At 53.7% G+C, this 14,184-nt stretch overlaps 5 protein-coding genes and 1 non-coding gene across 6 annotated transcripts; 2 read left to right on the top strand and 4 right to left on the bottom strand.

Moving 5' to 3' along the window:
* Positions 1 to 543: 543 nt before the first annotated feature.
* On the bottom strand, positions 544 to 4,139 carry POSPLADRAFT_1070912 (hypothetical protein; the record flags this gene model as incomplete). The annotated part of the gene is made up of 10 exons (XM_024482416.1): positions 544 to 728; positions 789 to 1,801; positions 1,852 to 2,004; positions 2,072 to 3,040; positions 3,090 to 3,197; positions 3,246 to 3,342; positions 3,394 to 3,482; positions 3,535 to 3,885; positions 3,924 to 4,025; positions 4,080 to 4,139. The coding sequence occupies 10 exons, from the start codon at positions 4,137 to 4,139 to the stop codon at positions 641 to 643; spliced, it is 3,030 nt and encodes a 1,009-aa protein (XP_024336686.1). The 3' UTR covers positions 544 to 640.
* A 107-nt stretch (positions 4,140 to 4,246) lies between these two features.
* On the top strand, positions 4,247 to 4,318 carry POSPLADRAFT_t111. Its single transcript has one exon. It is a non-coding gene; the product is annotated as a tRNA-Thr (tRNA).
* Positions 4,319 to 4,427: 109 nt separating this feature from the next.
* Positions 4,428 to 7,679, bottom strand: POSPLADRAFT_1149567 (hypothetical protein; the record flags this gene model as incomplete). Its single annotated transcript, XM_024486320.1, has 23 exons — positions 4,428 to 4,607; positions 4,665 to 4,741; positions 4,802 to 4,987; positions 5,052 to 5,221; positions 5,277 to 5,362; positions 5,423 to 5,472; positions 5,495 to 5,530; positions 5,570 to 5,590; positions 5,633 to 5,648; positions 5,695 to 5,735; positions 5,800 to 5,966; positions 6,032 to 6,175; positions 6,233 to 6,288; positions 6,347 to 6,413; positions 6,471 to 6,549; positions 6,613 to 6,885; positions 6,914 to 7,046; positions 7,072 to 7,092; positions 7,124 to 7,220; positions 7,259 to 7,286; positions 7,317 to 7,394; positions 7,451 to 7,520; positions 7,572 to 7,679. The coding sequence occupies 23 exons, from the start codon at positions 7,677 to 7,679 to the stop codon at positions 4,428 to 4,430; spliced, it is 2,184 nt and encodes a 727-aa protein (XP_024336685.1).
* A 186-nt stretch (positions 7,680 to 7,865) lies between these two features.
* Positions 7,866 to 9,155, top strand: POSPLADRAFT_1149645 (hypothetical protein; the record flags this gene model as incomplete). The annotated part of the gene is made up of 3 exons (XM_024486329.1): positions 7,866 to 8,064; positions 8,143 to 8,447; positions 8,502 to 9,155. The coding sequence occupies 3 exons, from the start codon at positions 7,866 to 7,868 to the stop codon at positions 9,153 to 9,155; spliced, it is 1,158 nt and encodes a 385-aa protein (XP_024336684.1).
* A 162-nt stretch (positions 9,156 to 9,317) lies between these two features.
* Positions 9,318 to 10,934, bottom strand: POSPLADRAFT_1149392 (hypothetical protein; the record flags this gene model as incomplete). Its single annotated transcript, XM_024486297.1, has 6 exons — positions 9,318 to 9,995; positions 10,051 to 10,367; positions 10,424 to 10,502; positions 10,567 to 10,574; positions 10,640 to 10,687; positions 10,811 to 10,934. 6 exons carry the CDS (start codon positions 10,932 to 10,934, stop codon positions 9,318 to 9,320), a joined length of 1,254 nt encoding a protein of 417 aa, XP_024336683.1.
* Positions 10,935 to 11,106: 172 nt separating this feature from the next.
* Positions 11,107 to 13,960, bottom strand: POSPLADRAFT_1183590 (hypothetical protein). The gene is made up of 13 exons (XM_024489016.1): positions 13,474 to 13,960; positions 13,407 to 13,414; positions 13,313 to 13,355; positions 12,811 to 12,925; positions 12,673 to 12,751; positions 12,421 to 12,623; positions 12,149 to 12,367; positions 12,058 to 12,099; positions 11,904 to 12,005; positions 11,752 to 11,829; positions 11,566 to 11,680; positions 11,415 to 11,501; positions 11,107 to 11,356 (listed from the first exon to the last, which is right to left on the bottom strand). Exons 1-13 carry the CDS (start codon positions 13,908 to 13,910, stop codon positions 11,220 to 11,222), a joined length of 1,665 nt encoding a protein of 554 aa, XP_024336682.1. The 5' UTR covers positions 13,911 to 13,960; the 3' UTR covers positions 11,107 to 11,219.
* Positions 13,961 to 14,184: the final 224 nt, after the last annotated feature.

Here is a 14,184-nt window from a genome sequence, read left to right as displayed (position 1 = left end):
TAGGCCCGTCCATTATATACGGAGCTGCGCGCGACACGTAACAGCTAGCCGAGGGAGGTGATGGAAACGGGAACAAACGACGAAGACCGAGAGGGGAATTAACGATAAATGGAGACGGGCAGTGGGCGGCGAAGAGCGTGCGACAGCGCCGGGACAGGAGGAGACTAGCATGACGAGGGTGCATCACAGTGTCAACCGGCGTATGGCACTGCACCGATCACCACTTCTGGCTCCCAACTCCATACCTTCCATTCTGAGCACCCGCCTCGATGGCCAGCCGCCGACCTCCGACGCTATCAATGCTCCCCGTGGGGCATACATCCGGGGTTTATTCACCTCGTCGCAACGGTGCGGCGGAGGTATCGCTTGTTCGACATATTCAAATTGGCAGTGTCGGCGTTTCGTAGCACGTGTGTCGGCGGCGGCGGTGCTCGCCGCGGATGCTTTCCCAATTGCCAATCGGCACTCGCAGATCTGTCAGGAGTGCGCTCAGTTACGACCGGTCATTCAGACGTCTAGCAACCTCGACTTGTGACTTCATTAAAGCGGGACAACAACAACAGACAATCTCTGTTCCAAGAAAACAAACATCTTCACATGAAGGGCAGCCACAGGAACAACGACACAGACCGTCTTTCCGTCAGCCATCATCGAACAACCGGATGAACGCAACGAGCGCCTTCATCCGCTCGGGGATCCTCGTCTCCGCAGCCTCGAGCGACATCATCCTGTGACCATGCGGTAGACCCGTCAGCGTTTGTAGCGCATCCAGAAATGGAGGCACATACATGGACTGCTCCGCCACACTGCTGCTGAATTGCACCGCGTCCTGCACATTGGAGGCCACCTCGACTTCCAGAGCTGCACCGTCCTGAAACATCACCCTGTAACGAGCACCCTCACCCGATTTGTAACGAATGCACCACCCTACCGAGGGTATGAATCGCGTTTGAGGTGTGCGCGAGTGATCCGCCACATTATCCAGTGCCGTCTGCGCAGACCTGCGCGCTAGTCGCCCGTAGGTCGCCCAAGAGTCAGAGCCCGAGACATAGTCTAGCCCAGCCACTGTTTTCGAGTCATTCTCAGAGACGACGCGCCTGCCACCAGTGTTCCGAGCTGAGCCAGAGGAGAACTTTGAGGGCCGGGGAGGCAGCTCCATAGATCGCAGCACATTCGTGCTCGCAGTCGTCGCCACAGTCAGTAGAGTCTCATTGTCGTCGGCGCTGTCCTTTACGTTGACAGATCCAGGGGGTCGCGGCACCGCATTAGCATCCTCCTGCCGTTTGAGGACGTCCTTCAGGCGTTGACGCCCTCCTTGTCTTCCACGGTCGTCACCAGAGTTGTCGGGCACAGCAGCCAGCTCCAACGGAGGAATCAAGGAAGGGCCTACATGTACGTCCCCAGCGCGTTGTTCGCTCTTCGTTTCTAGCTCTTCCACAGCTTGGCATATCATCAAGAAGTCCACAAGATGTCGCCAGCCGGTCTTCTCCGTCGACTCCAGCTTCTCCAGAGCCTCACCTAAAAGAGCATATTCGCCAGGAGTGACTGGTAAGACTTTCTTTACCCACTCGCCCGTGCCTGGCCGACCCTCAGACGCAGGAGGGACGTGCCGAGAAATTTCAGCGGATTGGCGCAAGCGCGACAGTCGCACACGCAGGTTCGGGCCCTGAGGGATAGACGTCCCGCCTTTCGAGTAACTCCCTGCCACCCCGAGGACCTCTGGCGTGAAGACGACTTCGATGTCCCCGAGGGGCTCGTTCGCCATCAGGGTGCACTTGTATTCCGGCTTATGTAGGACGAGCTACAAAGGGGCTGAATGTACGCGGTCGACAGGCTCGCGACACGACTCACCTTCGGAATGCGCTGCTTCAAGTGGTCCACTACGCGACCCGCGTCGCCATACAGCTTCCGGTATTGCGCAGGCAATTCTCGCATGGGGTACGTCGCCAGAGGCTCCGCTAGGCAGCAGGGAGTGCTCAGATGCGGCGCGCTGTAGACGTGAACCTAGCGGCCCACGAGACTCGTAAGTATCTACCTAGTTTGAGGACCCAGGCCGGGCCAGTCGACCTACCATCTGCCCGTCAGGGCTAGTCATGAGGACTTCAATGCCCTTCTGGCCCTTCCTGCGCTCGCCTTCTCGGAAGTCGATCAGCAGCGACTTCGATGGGAGCACAACGAGCTGGCCGGCAGCGACCTTGTGCGTCTTTGGGGCTAGATATGCAGTTGACAGAGCAGACAGCCCGGGGATCTCCTTAGGTACTGACGAACGGACAGGCGACAGCGAGCTCTGGCGGTTGCGAGAGGTCTCTTGAGCCGAGCTAGGTCGAGACGTTGCCACCGCTTTGTCAGCTAAAGAAACCGCACTGAGTCTCCTGGTAGGCGCTGCAGACGCGATCGAGTGACTGCGACCTCGTTGCCCAGATTGCTTCGATATGAATGCTGCGTCTTTGTATTTCGCTAGATCTCCGTAGCTATATGTACCAGGTATAGCTAGCAGAGGATGCCGTAAGAATACCACTTCGCCCTTCTCAGATTCGGGGCAGCAGTTGTTCGCGTCGTACAGAGTGCCAGACGGAAGCGAGCCAAGCCCAGAGTCTGCAGTCAGCGGAGGCGTAGTCGGCATAGACGATACCCTAGGAGGAACTCCCGTGCGTTGAGGCCCAGGGCAGCTTACCGGATCTATATCGGGGTGTGGGGCGGACATAACGCGCCTCAGAGCCCCGAAGCTCGTCGTTGACGGGAGTGAAGCCAGCTCGTCACTCAAGATACTCCGCAGGTCTCGATTCTTGGTGTCGGTGAACGGTTTTCTCGGGTTGTTATCTGACATAGAATAGAAGTTTGTGGGTGCTTTAGTGGGTGGCGCGCCTTTGGACAGGAGTGGGGGATACAGCTTTGACTTAGAAGCTGGCACATTCTCCTTCTGTACAGAGGTTCGTGATGGAGGTCTCCGTGAGTCCATCGTGAGCAATTGGATAGCGAACAGTGAGTTAAAAAAGGGATGGGTAGGAATACGGTATAGAGGAATGCGATCGGCGGGATCCTGTACAATGTGAGATCAAACTCCTAGCCTGCACAGAGGTCGAGCTTACCACTTGTATCAAACCAGACAATAGGTCCTTGGCTTCTTGCGATGTGACTTCGGGAAGGGTGTACTCACCACGGGTCACATTGGCGTATACCTCGTCAGCGGTGGATGCCTGGCAATGCTTCAGAGAAAAACGACACGCTGCTTGGAGTAATCATACCTTGAATGGAGTTCTTCCGGACAGACATCTCAGCAGCACACAACCCAATGACCATAGGTCAACGCTAGGACCGTGGGGAAGACGAGAGATGATCTCTCTGTGCGCACAAAATCAGGTATGCACTGTGGAGCGGAGCATGTAAACTCACGGTGCTACATAGTTCGGTGAGTCACAGATCCCTGAAATCGCAGAAGAGACTATGGGGAGGCGTGCAGAAAGGCCAAAGTCGGACAGTTTCTAAATAGCACAAGTCGTGAGCCATCGACGAAACTGCATGTGAGATACGTACGACTCGTAAGTCTTCAGTCAGGAGAATGTTGCCTGGACAAATGGCACGATGCACAACGCGCTCTTTCTTCAGGTAGAGAAGTGCATCCACCAAAGACCGACCAACTCCTCTGAGTTCACCTTCGGACGTACGGGAACCTTCCCGTGAATGTAAAAATGCTTCAAGCGACCCTCTGGAGCAGAACTCCAAGACATGGAAGCGACCTGAGGCGCATGTGAAATGGGATAAAAGAGAGACGATGGCGGGATGATGAAGGGAGTAGTGTATCGCGGAGGGTGAGGATGGCAATGCGGCATTGTTTCCGTCACCCGGTCCATTGGAAGGCTTTTTAATCTGCTCATGCCCTCTCACCTTGACCGATGGGCTCGGGAAAATGATTATGGACACACCTTCAAGGCAACTATGCGATTACGAAGACGACCTCTCCTACAGATTGCGCGGTAGACAATAGATGTCATACCCCGACCAACTTCTTCATGAAGATGATAGTTCTGGCACCAGAAAACCAATCAGAATTGTGAGCTACATTGAGGTCAGCAACTGACAGTGAGCCCATCAAGCCCGACCACATCTGAGGTTCGCAGCTTCTCCGAGGCCTGAGGCATACTAGATGCGAATGGTTGGCAATGTCAAGTTTAGGGTGTCGACAAGAGCGTCCCTAAGGCTGTGTATTTGTACCCTACTAGTATGTTGTATTTGGTAATTATATGCAGCCCGTTTAGCTCAGTGGTAGAGCGCGCCACTCGTAATGGTGAGGTCGGTTGTTCAATCCAGCCAATGGGCATACAACTCGTCGAAGCCGTTTTTTCAACCTCTACATTTTGCCACGTATCAGTCTGCACGTTCTCTATGCTCGTCGTGACGGTTGCATAAACCAGGTAGATAACACATCATTATTGACGATTCAATTTCCACATGCCGTCCTTAACATTTACAAGTCCTTCTCTCCTCGCTGCTTCCATGAACGCCCCTAGTTGTTCAATAGTACGGTCATATCCGGGTGCAAATTTAAGCATTGTCTGTATCCGATCCAGACTTAAAGTTCCAAGATTGGTGAGCATGCCTTCAATGAACTGTACAACGTCGGAATATTAGCATCGACACGCAGTTCCTTCCCTTGCAAAACTCACCTTCCAGAAGATCTTCATCTGCTCAGCCTGCTGGTGTTGCACAGTCAAGACGGCAGGCACATCCTCAATGATTTGAGCTGGATCAAAGCGAAGAGTTAGACAGGCTGTCTTCATATCACCAGTCGAATTGTGCTTACCGGGCTTCGGCGGTGCAGGTCTTGATCCAGAACTGGAGCCGTCCTCAGCGACCTCTAGTAGTCTATACCGATTGTCCCCGTCTTCTTTCAGTACGCCCATTTCAGCCCATGTCATCAATGCTCTGAGGGCTGATGTTCGATCAACAGACCCTACCCGAGCGATTAGCTCGTCCACAGTCCACAAATCTATGGCGAGAGCCGTTAGCCAGACACACCAGGCAGTGGAATATACTAATGCCTTCGTACTTACCCCTTTCGGAGAAAAGTTCAATGAAAGCAGCCTCTAGTGGAGGCACATCGGCAGGCACTGTTCGGTCCTGGAGCTCGATTTCGAGATGGATGGTGCCCAGATGGGGAAGCCAACGAAGCCTCTTATCTGGTTTAAATGCCATGAATTCTTTGGCGTAGTCATCCTGGATCCTAGCAACACATGCAGTCAAATGGCAACGCTTATAAGAAAGTTTTGTGGCCTTACTGCTTGAATTGCCCAGGCATGTGGAATTTGCTCGATTGTAATGGCGGCCAGAAATGCTTTGAGATGATAGTTGGGTGAAGAGATACCTATGAGAACAGATCATTATCAATGCACGAAAGAGACGAGCGCTTTAGGGTTCCACGAACCCGCTTCTGCGACTGCACATGTTGGTCTGTACGCTTGGAGTCGGTCATATCTCTCAACATGACTTCACAGACTTGTAAAGCGGCCTCCCCAAAGCGGATCTTGAGAATCTCAATGTTTCGCCGCTATCGGAAGCGTTAAATCCTAACCGTGTTTTGAGCCGGGTATCGCTCACCTCTCGTTCGAAGTTCCCATCAGTAATCGCCAGCAACCGTTGCGCGAGCAGTACTTGCAGCTCCTTGACAAAGAGGTCCTTGGAATCATAAATACTAACAAGGGTGCTGATGACATCACTCGGCTTGTTGGTGCGGAAATCTATGAGAATATCGCATCATCAATCCAGTGAAGACGCGCATCAGCGTCGGATTCTCCTACGTACCAGGGCCAGCATCGATGGGTTCTGGTTCCCAGTTCGGATCCGTGAAATCCTCTACCTGCAGCTGCTGCAACGGTTGAATAGGCTCGTTCTCGTCCACCAAAGAATCACCACTCTCGTCATCGCCGACCAAACTTGCCACAATACATCGTATGGTATCTGGTCGTTCTCTGTGAAATCGTGGGCGTGACCGTCTAGTAGATCTGGCTGTAGCCAGAGGATAAGTTTGCCATACCTGAGATATTTGCGGATAGGATCTGCGACTTTAAAAAGTAAAACGCCGGGTGGGTCGACGATACGTAGACATCGGATAATTGACACGTATTGTGTTATTATGTCCTTCGTATCTGCACCCGGATGCAGCAGTCGCTTCTTGTTCCTAATCACTCGCTAAGCACCGGCTATCCAATAAACAAAAGGCGTTCGCGCGACGCACGCTTTTCGCAGAGTTTGTACTAGCGGAGCACGTTGATCGACGCGAGCAAGACACTCCTGAAGGTCGTATAATGAACACCTCCATGTGAGTATATCAGTTAATTCGTCGGTTTACCTTGAGATCTTGCAAAGCGCCTGATGAGTCAGGATAGTCGACAATAATATCAAATATCTCTTTGGTACTGCACGGATCAATTGTCGGAGATGATTCTGAAGGCATTGATCTGCATTGAACTCACCGTAGATCTGCCAATGTCTTGCACACATGGAAGTCGAATCTCGAGCCCACGCCTTGTAACATTGATCTAGCTTCCTCAGCTACAGGAACGATATCGTCAACGCTTCGAGTGTAGCGCACAGACTACACGGAATGGCACTTACCACTCCTTGCACCTCTTGCGTAGGGCATCACCATCCATGGGACAATCTTATTGGTCATCCACTCTCGCAACTGGTTGAGCATTGGTGTCCCCCATTTCTCGGCGCACGTCTCCAGTATATGGGTTTCGATATGCTCGTAACACACACTCGAGATGAGAGATTCATAGCGGTCCAGCAGACCAAGGTGTTCGAAGGCGGTCCACAGGGGTAGATCGTAACGCATGGGCTGTGTCGGGTTCAAGGAAGGTGGTGCCCAGGGAGGCGGGGATGTCGCTTGCATGAGATCAAATGTCGAATTCACAAGCTCTTTGAATCCTTTCGAGAATGATCGGGGCAGGACCGAGAAAACGTGTGTCTGGAAGGCAAGGGTATATGCGGAGAGAATGGTGTGCCCTAGCCTTGCGCGACAATGTCAGGTTGTCATCATATGGGAACTATCATTGCATGAGAATAACTCACTCGGGTATTGGTAACCAAGCCCTATACCATTCTAATAGCCGATATACGAGACGAGCAATATATTGGGAGTCTTCTGTCTCCTGAGACAAACAGGTGAGCTACTATCTAAATCAGCAGAGAGGGGAATGCACTTCGTATGTTGCCATGAACTGTTGAACCTCACGATTTATCAGGTATTGCTGTTTACGCATACCCTCTGCAGGGATATTGAATTCCTAAACTGGTCTATGAAGCGGATAACAAACCAAGGAAATTCTCCAGTAACATGGGCAACATCTTTGACTTGCTCAGAATGTCGATAGCCACTTTTATTTGCTGCACGTCTATGATTATAGTAGCACGCGCGTACCATTGACGCAGTGGCGCAGGCACGACTTACTGTACTCTTTCTTACTGGAAGGGTCTGTCAAATCCCGGGGCTGTAGGAAGTCGGATGCTACCTTCCATGCCTAATTTGGTCAAGTATAAGGCTTGTTCAAGGTATGGTATGGTATGCTCACCTCGCTGAAAGACAGAAGGCCCAAGATACCGGGCTGATCACGATTGAGACGGGTGAAAGAGCCCTGCCACTTGGTAGCGATCTGGCGCTGAATTGCTTCTGAGGCCATCTGAGCACTATATACGTTGGCGACGCTGTATAAAAGGGCTTGGGAGTCGCACAGAGAGGGGCACTCAACGCGACCTGAGAAGAGGGGGCAGCGTGTTGACCGTGCTTGAGTGAGATGAACGCGTCTCGTCACGTGTGACGCGTTTGTCTTGTCTTATCCTCGTTCCCTCCGACTGCGACAACGGCGATGTCTGGTCTCTCTGATAACCCCTCACCTATATGCCTTACGTACAAACTAGTTGATGATCTGGAACTAAAGCTTGACGTACACGCTCCCCGCAGTGGACAGCCAGCACAAGGGGCCGTGGTACCCGCCGTCATCTACTTTCACGGAGGTGGTCTGACTGTCGGCAATAGACGAAGCTGGTTCCCTGTGTGGTTGTCAAGTATGTGCTGTTAGACTCTAATGCACTCGGCCGCCTACTCTAGTGGGATCATTCTATCTCTGAACCTGCTACGTACAGATCGTTTAACAACAGCTGGATGCGCCTTCGTGTGCGTTGACTATCGTCTTATCCCACCTGCCACTGGACACGAGACCTTGGAAGATGTTAAGGATGCAATCCGATACGTGGCATCTAACCTGAACGCAGAGCTTTCCAAACCAGAGCAGGGCTTGGGACGCATCTCAAACTTCCAGATCGATTGCGAAGCCATTGCTGTCGCTGGAACAAGCGCGGGAGGTCTATGTGTGTATCTTGCTGCTATGCATGCTACTCCGAGACCAAGGGCCGTCCTGTCTATGTACGGGATGGGTGGTAACTTCCTGGTGTGTTTTCTATGACCTGCTGTCTAAGACGATGATAACCCACAAGCACTGCAGACGCCACACTATCTCTCTCCGAAGAACGAGGTCTTCTTTCGTGGGCGCGAGCTACTCAACCCGGACGACTTCGCATGCTACCTGCACCCTGGCTGCCATATCCTGCATCCTGTGTCTGATTCTCCGCTGGCCTATCACCCTCAGAGCTCAACGACACCGGGTTACCCCGCTAATCCTCGTATGTTACTGACGAGGCTTTACCTGCAACTAGGTACCTTTCTAGACTATTACACGGGCTGCCACGAACCGAGTCTGAGCGCTGCCTTGCGTGAACCTATTGCACTACTGCCTGCAGACTCGGTAACTACAGTCGATGCGTCACAATCTCAAGACGAAGGAGCTACTCTCCAGCTGAAGTCTGCCATTCCAAAACGACACAGTCCCCTGTTCCCACAGCTCGCGGCGTCCCATGCTGACTGGCCACCAACTATACTAGTTCATGGATCTGTGGACTCCGCGGTGCCCGCCGATGAATCTCGCCATCTACATGCGTCGCTACAGCGTGCAGGGATTGAGGCACGTCTCATCATAATCGCAGGCGAAGAACATTCCTTCGACTATCGAGAGGGCGCTGAACAACGATATGGGAGCCCTGACGGGTACTTTGACCAAATTGTTGAGTTCTTAATAGCCCACTTGCGGCAGAATTGTTAAGATCGCCGAGATGTATGATGTCGCCGAACTCTGATTAAGACGTGTAGACTGACGTACTGGTCTGTCCAGACACTGGTCCCTCGTACCCCGCAGCCGATGATAAAAGCTCAGATGAGGATGCATTCGATAGCGGTATACAACAACACTTTGAGAGCAATGCTCTTACAGCTTCTCCTTCGGATGATCATTCGTAGTATTGTGGTCAGAGGTAGTTGCGTCGCTATCCTGCTGCACGGTGTCTTCGACCGGATTGTCGCCCACGATTGTCGCCGTCTTTACCTCCTTTGCCGTTGCCGTCTCTGCCTCATTTGCTGTCTCTGCTTCCTTTGCCGTCTCTACCTCCTCTGAATCCTGGGCCTGATCCTCTATCACGGGAACCTCGTCTCCAGTTGTAACTGGTGATCCCGTCTCCGGCTGTGGCTCCTCAGTGGCCACCTGCGCCGCCTGTCTAGCGCCCAGCAATTTTGAGAGCTTGACGCGTATACCCTCGACTTCTTTCTCCAGCCTCTCCTGTTCTGTTTCTCCTGTATCCGGTTGCTCCTCGCCGAAATCTACTACACTACCCTCCGTAGCTTTCCACGCGCCATCCAGGTCCTCCTCCCAGCCGAGCTCCTTGCAGAGAGACCTGACGACATCATCGCACTTACCCAGAGAGACGACGTCGTCTGGCCGGCTAGTGAAATCGCCAACGAGCTCACGGTTGATGAGCACACGCGGGCAGTGCGGAGGGACCAGGGATGCCAGGGACGCAAATGGCTGAACCTTGAGCGAGGTGCCAATGACAAATAGGAGGTCCGCGCTGCTGAGGAGCGGAACAGATTGGTGGAAGCGTTCGGGCAACTACCGGACACGTTTGTTAGCTTCCATGCGGCCCTCTGATAGTCTCGAGACGTACCGCCTCCCCGAAGAAGACGATGTCGGGCTTGACGAGCCCCTCGCATTCAGGGCATCGCGCGGTGATTTTTCTCTTGAGGCATCGCCGCATTACGTCGCCATCAAGCGGCGTCCTGCACTCTATGCACCGTTGGCTAGCGAAGCTCCCGTGCGCTTCGACGATTTTATGTGCGGGCACGCCGGCTCGCCGCTCGAGAGTGTCTATGTTCTGGGTGAAGCATGTGTGGAGGAGACTTTTGTCGGCGAGGAGGCGGACAAATGAGTGCGTGGCCGTCGGGCGGAATCGTCCCGGGAGGAGTTCATAGGCGAGGGTATAAACTAGACGGCATACTATATTTAAGCTGAAACTGTACGATCGCGGAAATGATACTTACAAGGTTTAGGATTCTCTCGGAAGAAGGAGATATCAAAGACTGCCTCCGGGTACGGAAGATTCAGCCGTGCGAGGTTCGCCTGAGCGAGAGAGCATCATCGGTCGCCGACACCTTGATAGTAACATTAATGCCTTATTACTCACATACAGGCCTGCCGGACATGTCAGTCGTGTTACGAATGAGTTGGTCCCGGGTGACAGTTCGGCTATGACGCACCTGTCTCTGGCGATCTGAAGTCGGGGATGCCGGCGGACGTGCTCACGCCTGTGCGGAAGACACAGTTAGACGGGATGTTTCGACCTATCTTCTCTACTTACCAGCACCGAGCTACAGCATGGGCATCGAGCAATCGTCCTGAAAGTCAGTTTGATACCAGAGACGCCGGACAGCATCTCACCATGACAAAGACGTTCTTGCATTCCTTCGATCGCATGTACCGTGCTACAGAAGGCAGATCTCTTGCCTCCAGGATTCCCGGGGGGCCTTCGTATGTAGACACTTCTGCGCCCATTTCGGTTCAGATACGCGATCTACAAATGCGAACAGCTAGGGATTGAGCTCGCAGATGGAAGGAAAGGGAAATGGAGTGTTTGCGGAGACAGATTGCGATTACGACCGAGCATCACGACGGTCCCACGCAATTGAACACATCACGTCCTCCCAAGCCCCTAGATCAGTCTCATAGTAACAACTAATTCCTCCATTCCCTAGTCCTTATGCAAATCCGTATCTACAAGCCTGTACATACTCTCGGTATGCCTCGCACAAATTTACATAAAACAACACTTGCCATCACTTAGGCGCTCTTCGGGGGCTCCCACTCCTCCAGCCACGCCGTGACAAACTCAATCATCTCCCTATGGATCTTCTCGATCTCGGGCGGCTCAGCCGACAGGTCGCGCAGACCGTATTCATCGTAGTGGTGCACACCGCCTGTAAGTCCGGCACCCGTCAGTGCACGCATCTGATACGACTAGCACTTGCAACGTACCCGGGATGAGCTTGAACGGCCGGAGGATCGTGTCCAGGCGGTCAGGCGCGTACTCGCTGTGCGGTGTGTCCGGCCTCCAGGGATCAACTGCAGGGTGATCATACAAGTGAGCAGGGGCGTTTGCTAGGGGAGCTTGGCAAATACGACGCACCCTCGCCGTCAATGATCGCGAGCCTATCCGCAGCGATGGTGAAGTCGCCCAAGGCGTTCACCGCGGTGATGTTCGGCATCGATGGGACGATGAAGTGTTTGCCGGGCTCGAAGGCCTAGCAGAGGCGTCCGCATCAGTCCATCTGCTCCCGCAGTCACGCTCAAACGGAGTGCGCCACAAGCGCACCTGCCGGCAAATTTTCGACTCGTACTCGAGCGTCAGGCGGCGGGAAATGATCCGAGGGTGGCCTTCGGGCGGAGCGGTCTGCGTGTTTGCGGGTTGCGCGGTGATGAGACACTATCTCGCTGGATACAGGGAGCGCGGGAGCGGTTGCGCACCATGAAGTAGCCCCATTCGGTGCAGACTTGGAAGAGCCAGAGCCTCCATGTATCCTCGACAGTTGTGTCATGGTATCTGGCGTCGTCATAAGTTCCGAAGCACTGAAGGATGACAGATAAGTCATCAATCAAGTAAATACACCAACTGACTTACGTCTTCGACTGAGAAGCCTTCCGGACACATCGACACGAAATGCTGCAGGGGGTGTCATGCATGGCTCTCAATAGTCAGATGTCATGCCCACCTCCTTAACGTATTGCGCGTAGTTGTAAACGACAAGAGGAACGTTGAGTCCTCCGGGGAGAGACATTGTGCCCGTCAACTCGTCATAGGACATGCCATCCGACAAGGCAGTCAGCTCGGAGCCGGTCGGTGGCTTGGCCAGCACATCACAGAATTCTTCAAACTTAGTGCTCCCAACAGATGGGTCCCAGTTCTTGCCTTGCCAGTAGCCCATGGGGCTCTAACATCCTGTCATCAAGCAGCCCTTGTTGATTTGGGATTATACCGCCTTACCTCGAGAAGGGAGGCAAAGTCATCATCATGCACCAGCTCTTCCAGGCCAAAGAGGCGCTTCAGGACGATGCGCAGGTGGGGGATGGACAGGACGGTGTCGATCGTCTCGATGGCTGACTGGATATTGGACGAGCATTCCGGCTCTGCGGCGCGGCGGATGATGTCCATGTATTCCCAGTTCTGGATGGCGGCGTGTGTCACGCCTAGGCGCCATTCAGTCTCACATGTATTCACGGAAACAGTCGCACTAACCGCTAGACGCTATGGCCCCGTAGACGAGGTCCGGATAGATAACCCTCATGTGTGCTGCTCTTGCGCCCGCGTAAGATCCCTAGCGCACACGCCGCAGTCACAAGATCGCACTTGAAGGTAGAAACCACCGGAACTCACGCCATAGTATATCCAAGGAGCGTTGGGAGCGGTCAGGTCCTCCTCAATGCCAGTGAACTTAACATTGGACATGAAGTAGGCGGAGTCTGCAGCAGCTTGATCATTATTGAGCCATCTGCGTGCCGTAGGTTCATGTCGTCAGAGCCTGTCATCAAGTCTGAGAATAACAAGACACAGGTCACGAAGCATCAGATCGACTTGAAAATTCAATTCAATTGAAATATGACAGCGGAGGTGATGCGCTTTATGTCGGTTCCGGAGACACTGGCTACTCAAAGAGGTATGGCCGGGGTACCACGTCAAGGCAGGAGCCCAACATATGCACCCTGGACAACATAACTGGCATCCAAGGCTGCCAAAATGGTTGCCGGCGGTTGTGAGAGACGTCGGCGTCATTGAGAACTCACGTCAGTCTAGCGACTGAGACAGACGTTCCCACCGACGACATATGGATACGAGCGTGGTCGAACCCAGTCGTACTCTGCTCAGAACTAGTGCTCACCTCAACGAGTCCGTGGTGAGATTCTCCACCGGCATTGATGTTCCTGCACGCGACTGTCAGGACGGGCTATTTTCGGATATTGGCATGTGCGTACCATAGTATCTGAGATGCATCCAGAATTCTAAGAAGCTCCGCTGATATACTTTGCTGATCACACTAACCTATGCTCAAGAACCACGCCAACTCCGCCAGTAGCGTGGGCTAGAATCTCGACGATCCCTGTGTCCAGGAACGGAATTCTGTCTTCCCCAGACGTCTCTCCGCCATCAAGCACTATGACAGGTGCATTTGTGCCTGGCTTGTAATGCCGCGTGTTGATCCAGTACCGCTGCTCAAACGTGTGCGAGTCATTGGAAAAATGGTCGAGCGGTTGGGTTAAATACTGCGCCGGGAACTCCGGTGGTTCTTCCGTGTAGGAGAGCGCGTCCTGTGGAGCCTGCACAAGTAGACCGCGCGGTGTTGTCGCGCGTGACGCTGCCGCTGCCGCCTGGTTGAGTTTCCAGAGGTTGACAGCCTGCGGGACTGATACGCCGGGCAGAGCGCCAGAAGATTGACCAGCCAGAAGGACGAGCGGGAGTAAGAGCAAAGGCGCGCCCATGCTGTGTGCGCGCTGGGCTGAGGCGAAACCGCTGGCGGAGTGGGTCCGACAGTCGAGAGGTCGGCGGGAAGCGTGAGACGGAGAGTAGCAAGCCAGGGCAGGCGCCGACACGGTGTGTCCCCGCGTCTCCCACGTGATCTGCAATCACCGTGCCGATCACGATCGCGCCGGCGGCTACGTCGCGTCAAGGAGTTGGTACCGGACAGGTTGCAAATCGAGAATGGTGCTTGCAAGTTTCGGATCCGTGCCGCACTCGCAGCCACAGCACTGTCCA

This window comes from Postia placenta (assembly GCF_002117355.1).
Source record: "Postia placenta MAD-698-R-SB12 unplaced genomic scaffold POSPLAscaffold_11, whole genome shotgun sequence".
In the NCBI taxonomy this organism is placed as follows: Eukaryota; Fungi; Basidiomycota; class Agaricomycetes; order Polyporales; family Adustoporiaceae; genus Rhodonia; species Rhodonia placenta.
Note: the sequence above shows the minus strand (reverse complement) of the source record. Positions and strands in the feature narration are given on the sequence as shown.

What these genes read in the sequence shown, in the direction of transcription:
- POSPLADRAFT_1183590 (XM_024489016.1), bottom strand. Translation starts at nt 13,910, where the DNA reads ATGGGCGCGCCTTTGCTCTTACTCCCGCTCGTCCTTCTGGCTGGTCAA. An exon ending in CGGGGCCATAGCGTCTAGCG is followed by an intron (nt 12,624 to 12,672) that starts GTTAGTGCGACT and finishes AATGGCGCCTAG; the next exon opens with GCGTGACACACGCCGCCATC. An exon ending in ACTTTGCCTCCCTTCTCGAG is followed by an intron (nt 12,368 to 12,420) that starts GTAAGGCGGTAT and finishes ACAGGATGTTAG; the next exon opens with AGCCCCATGGGCTACTGGCA.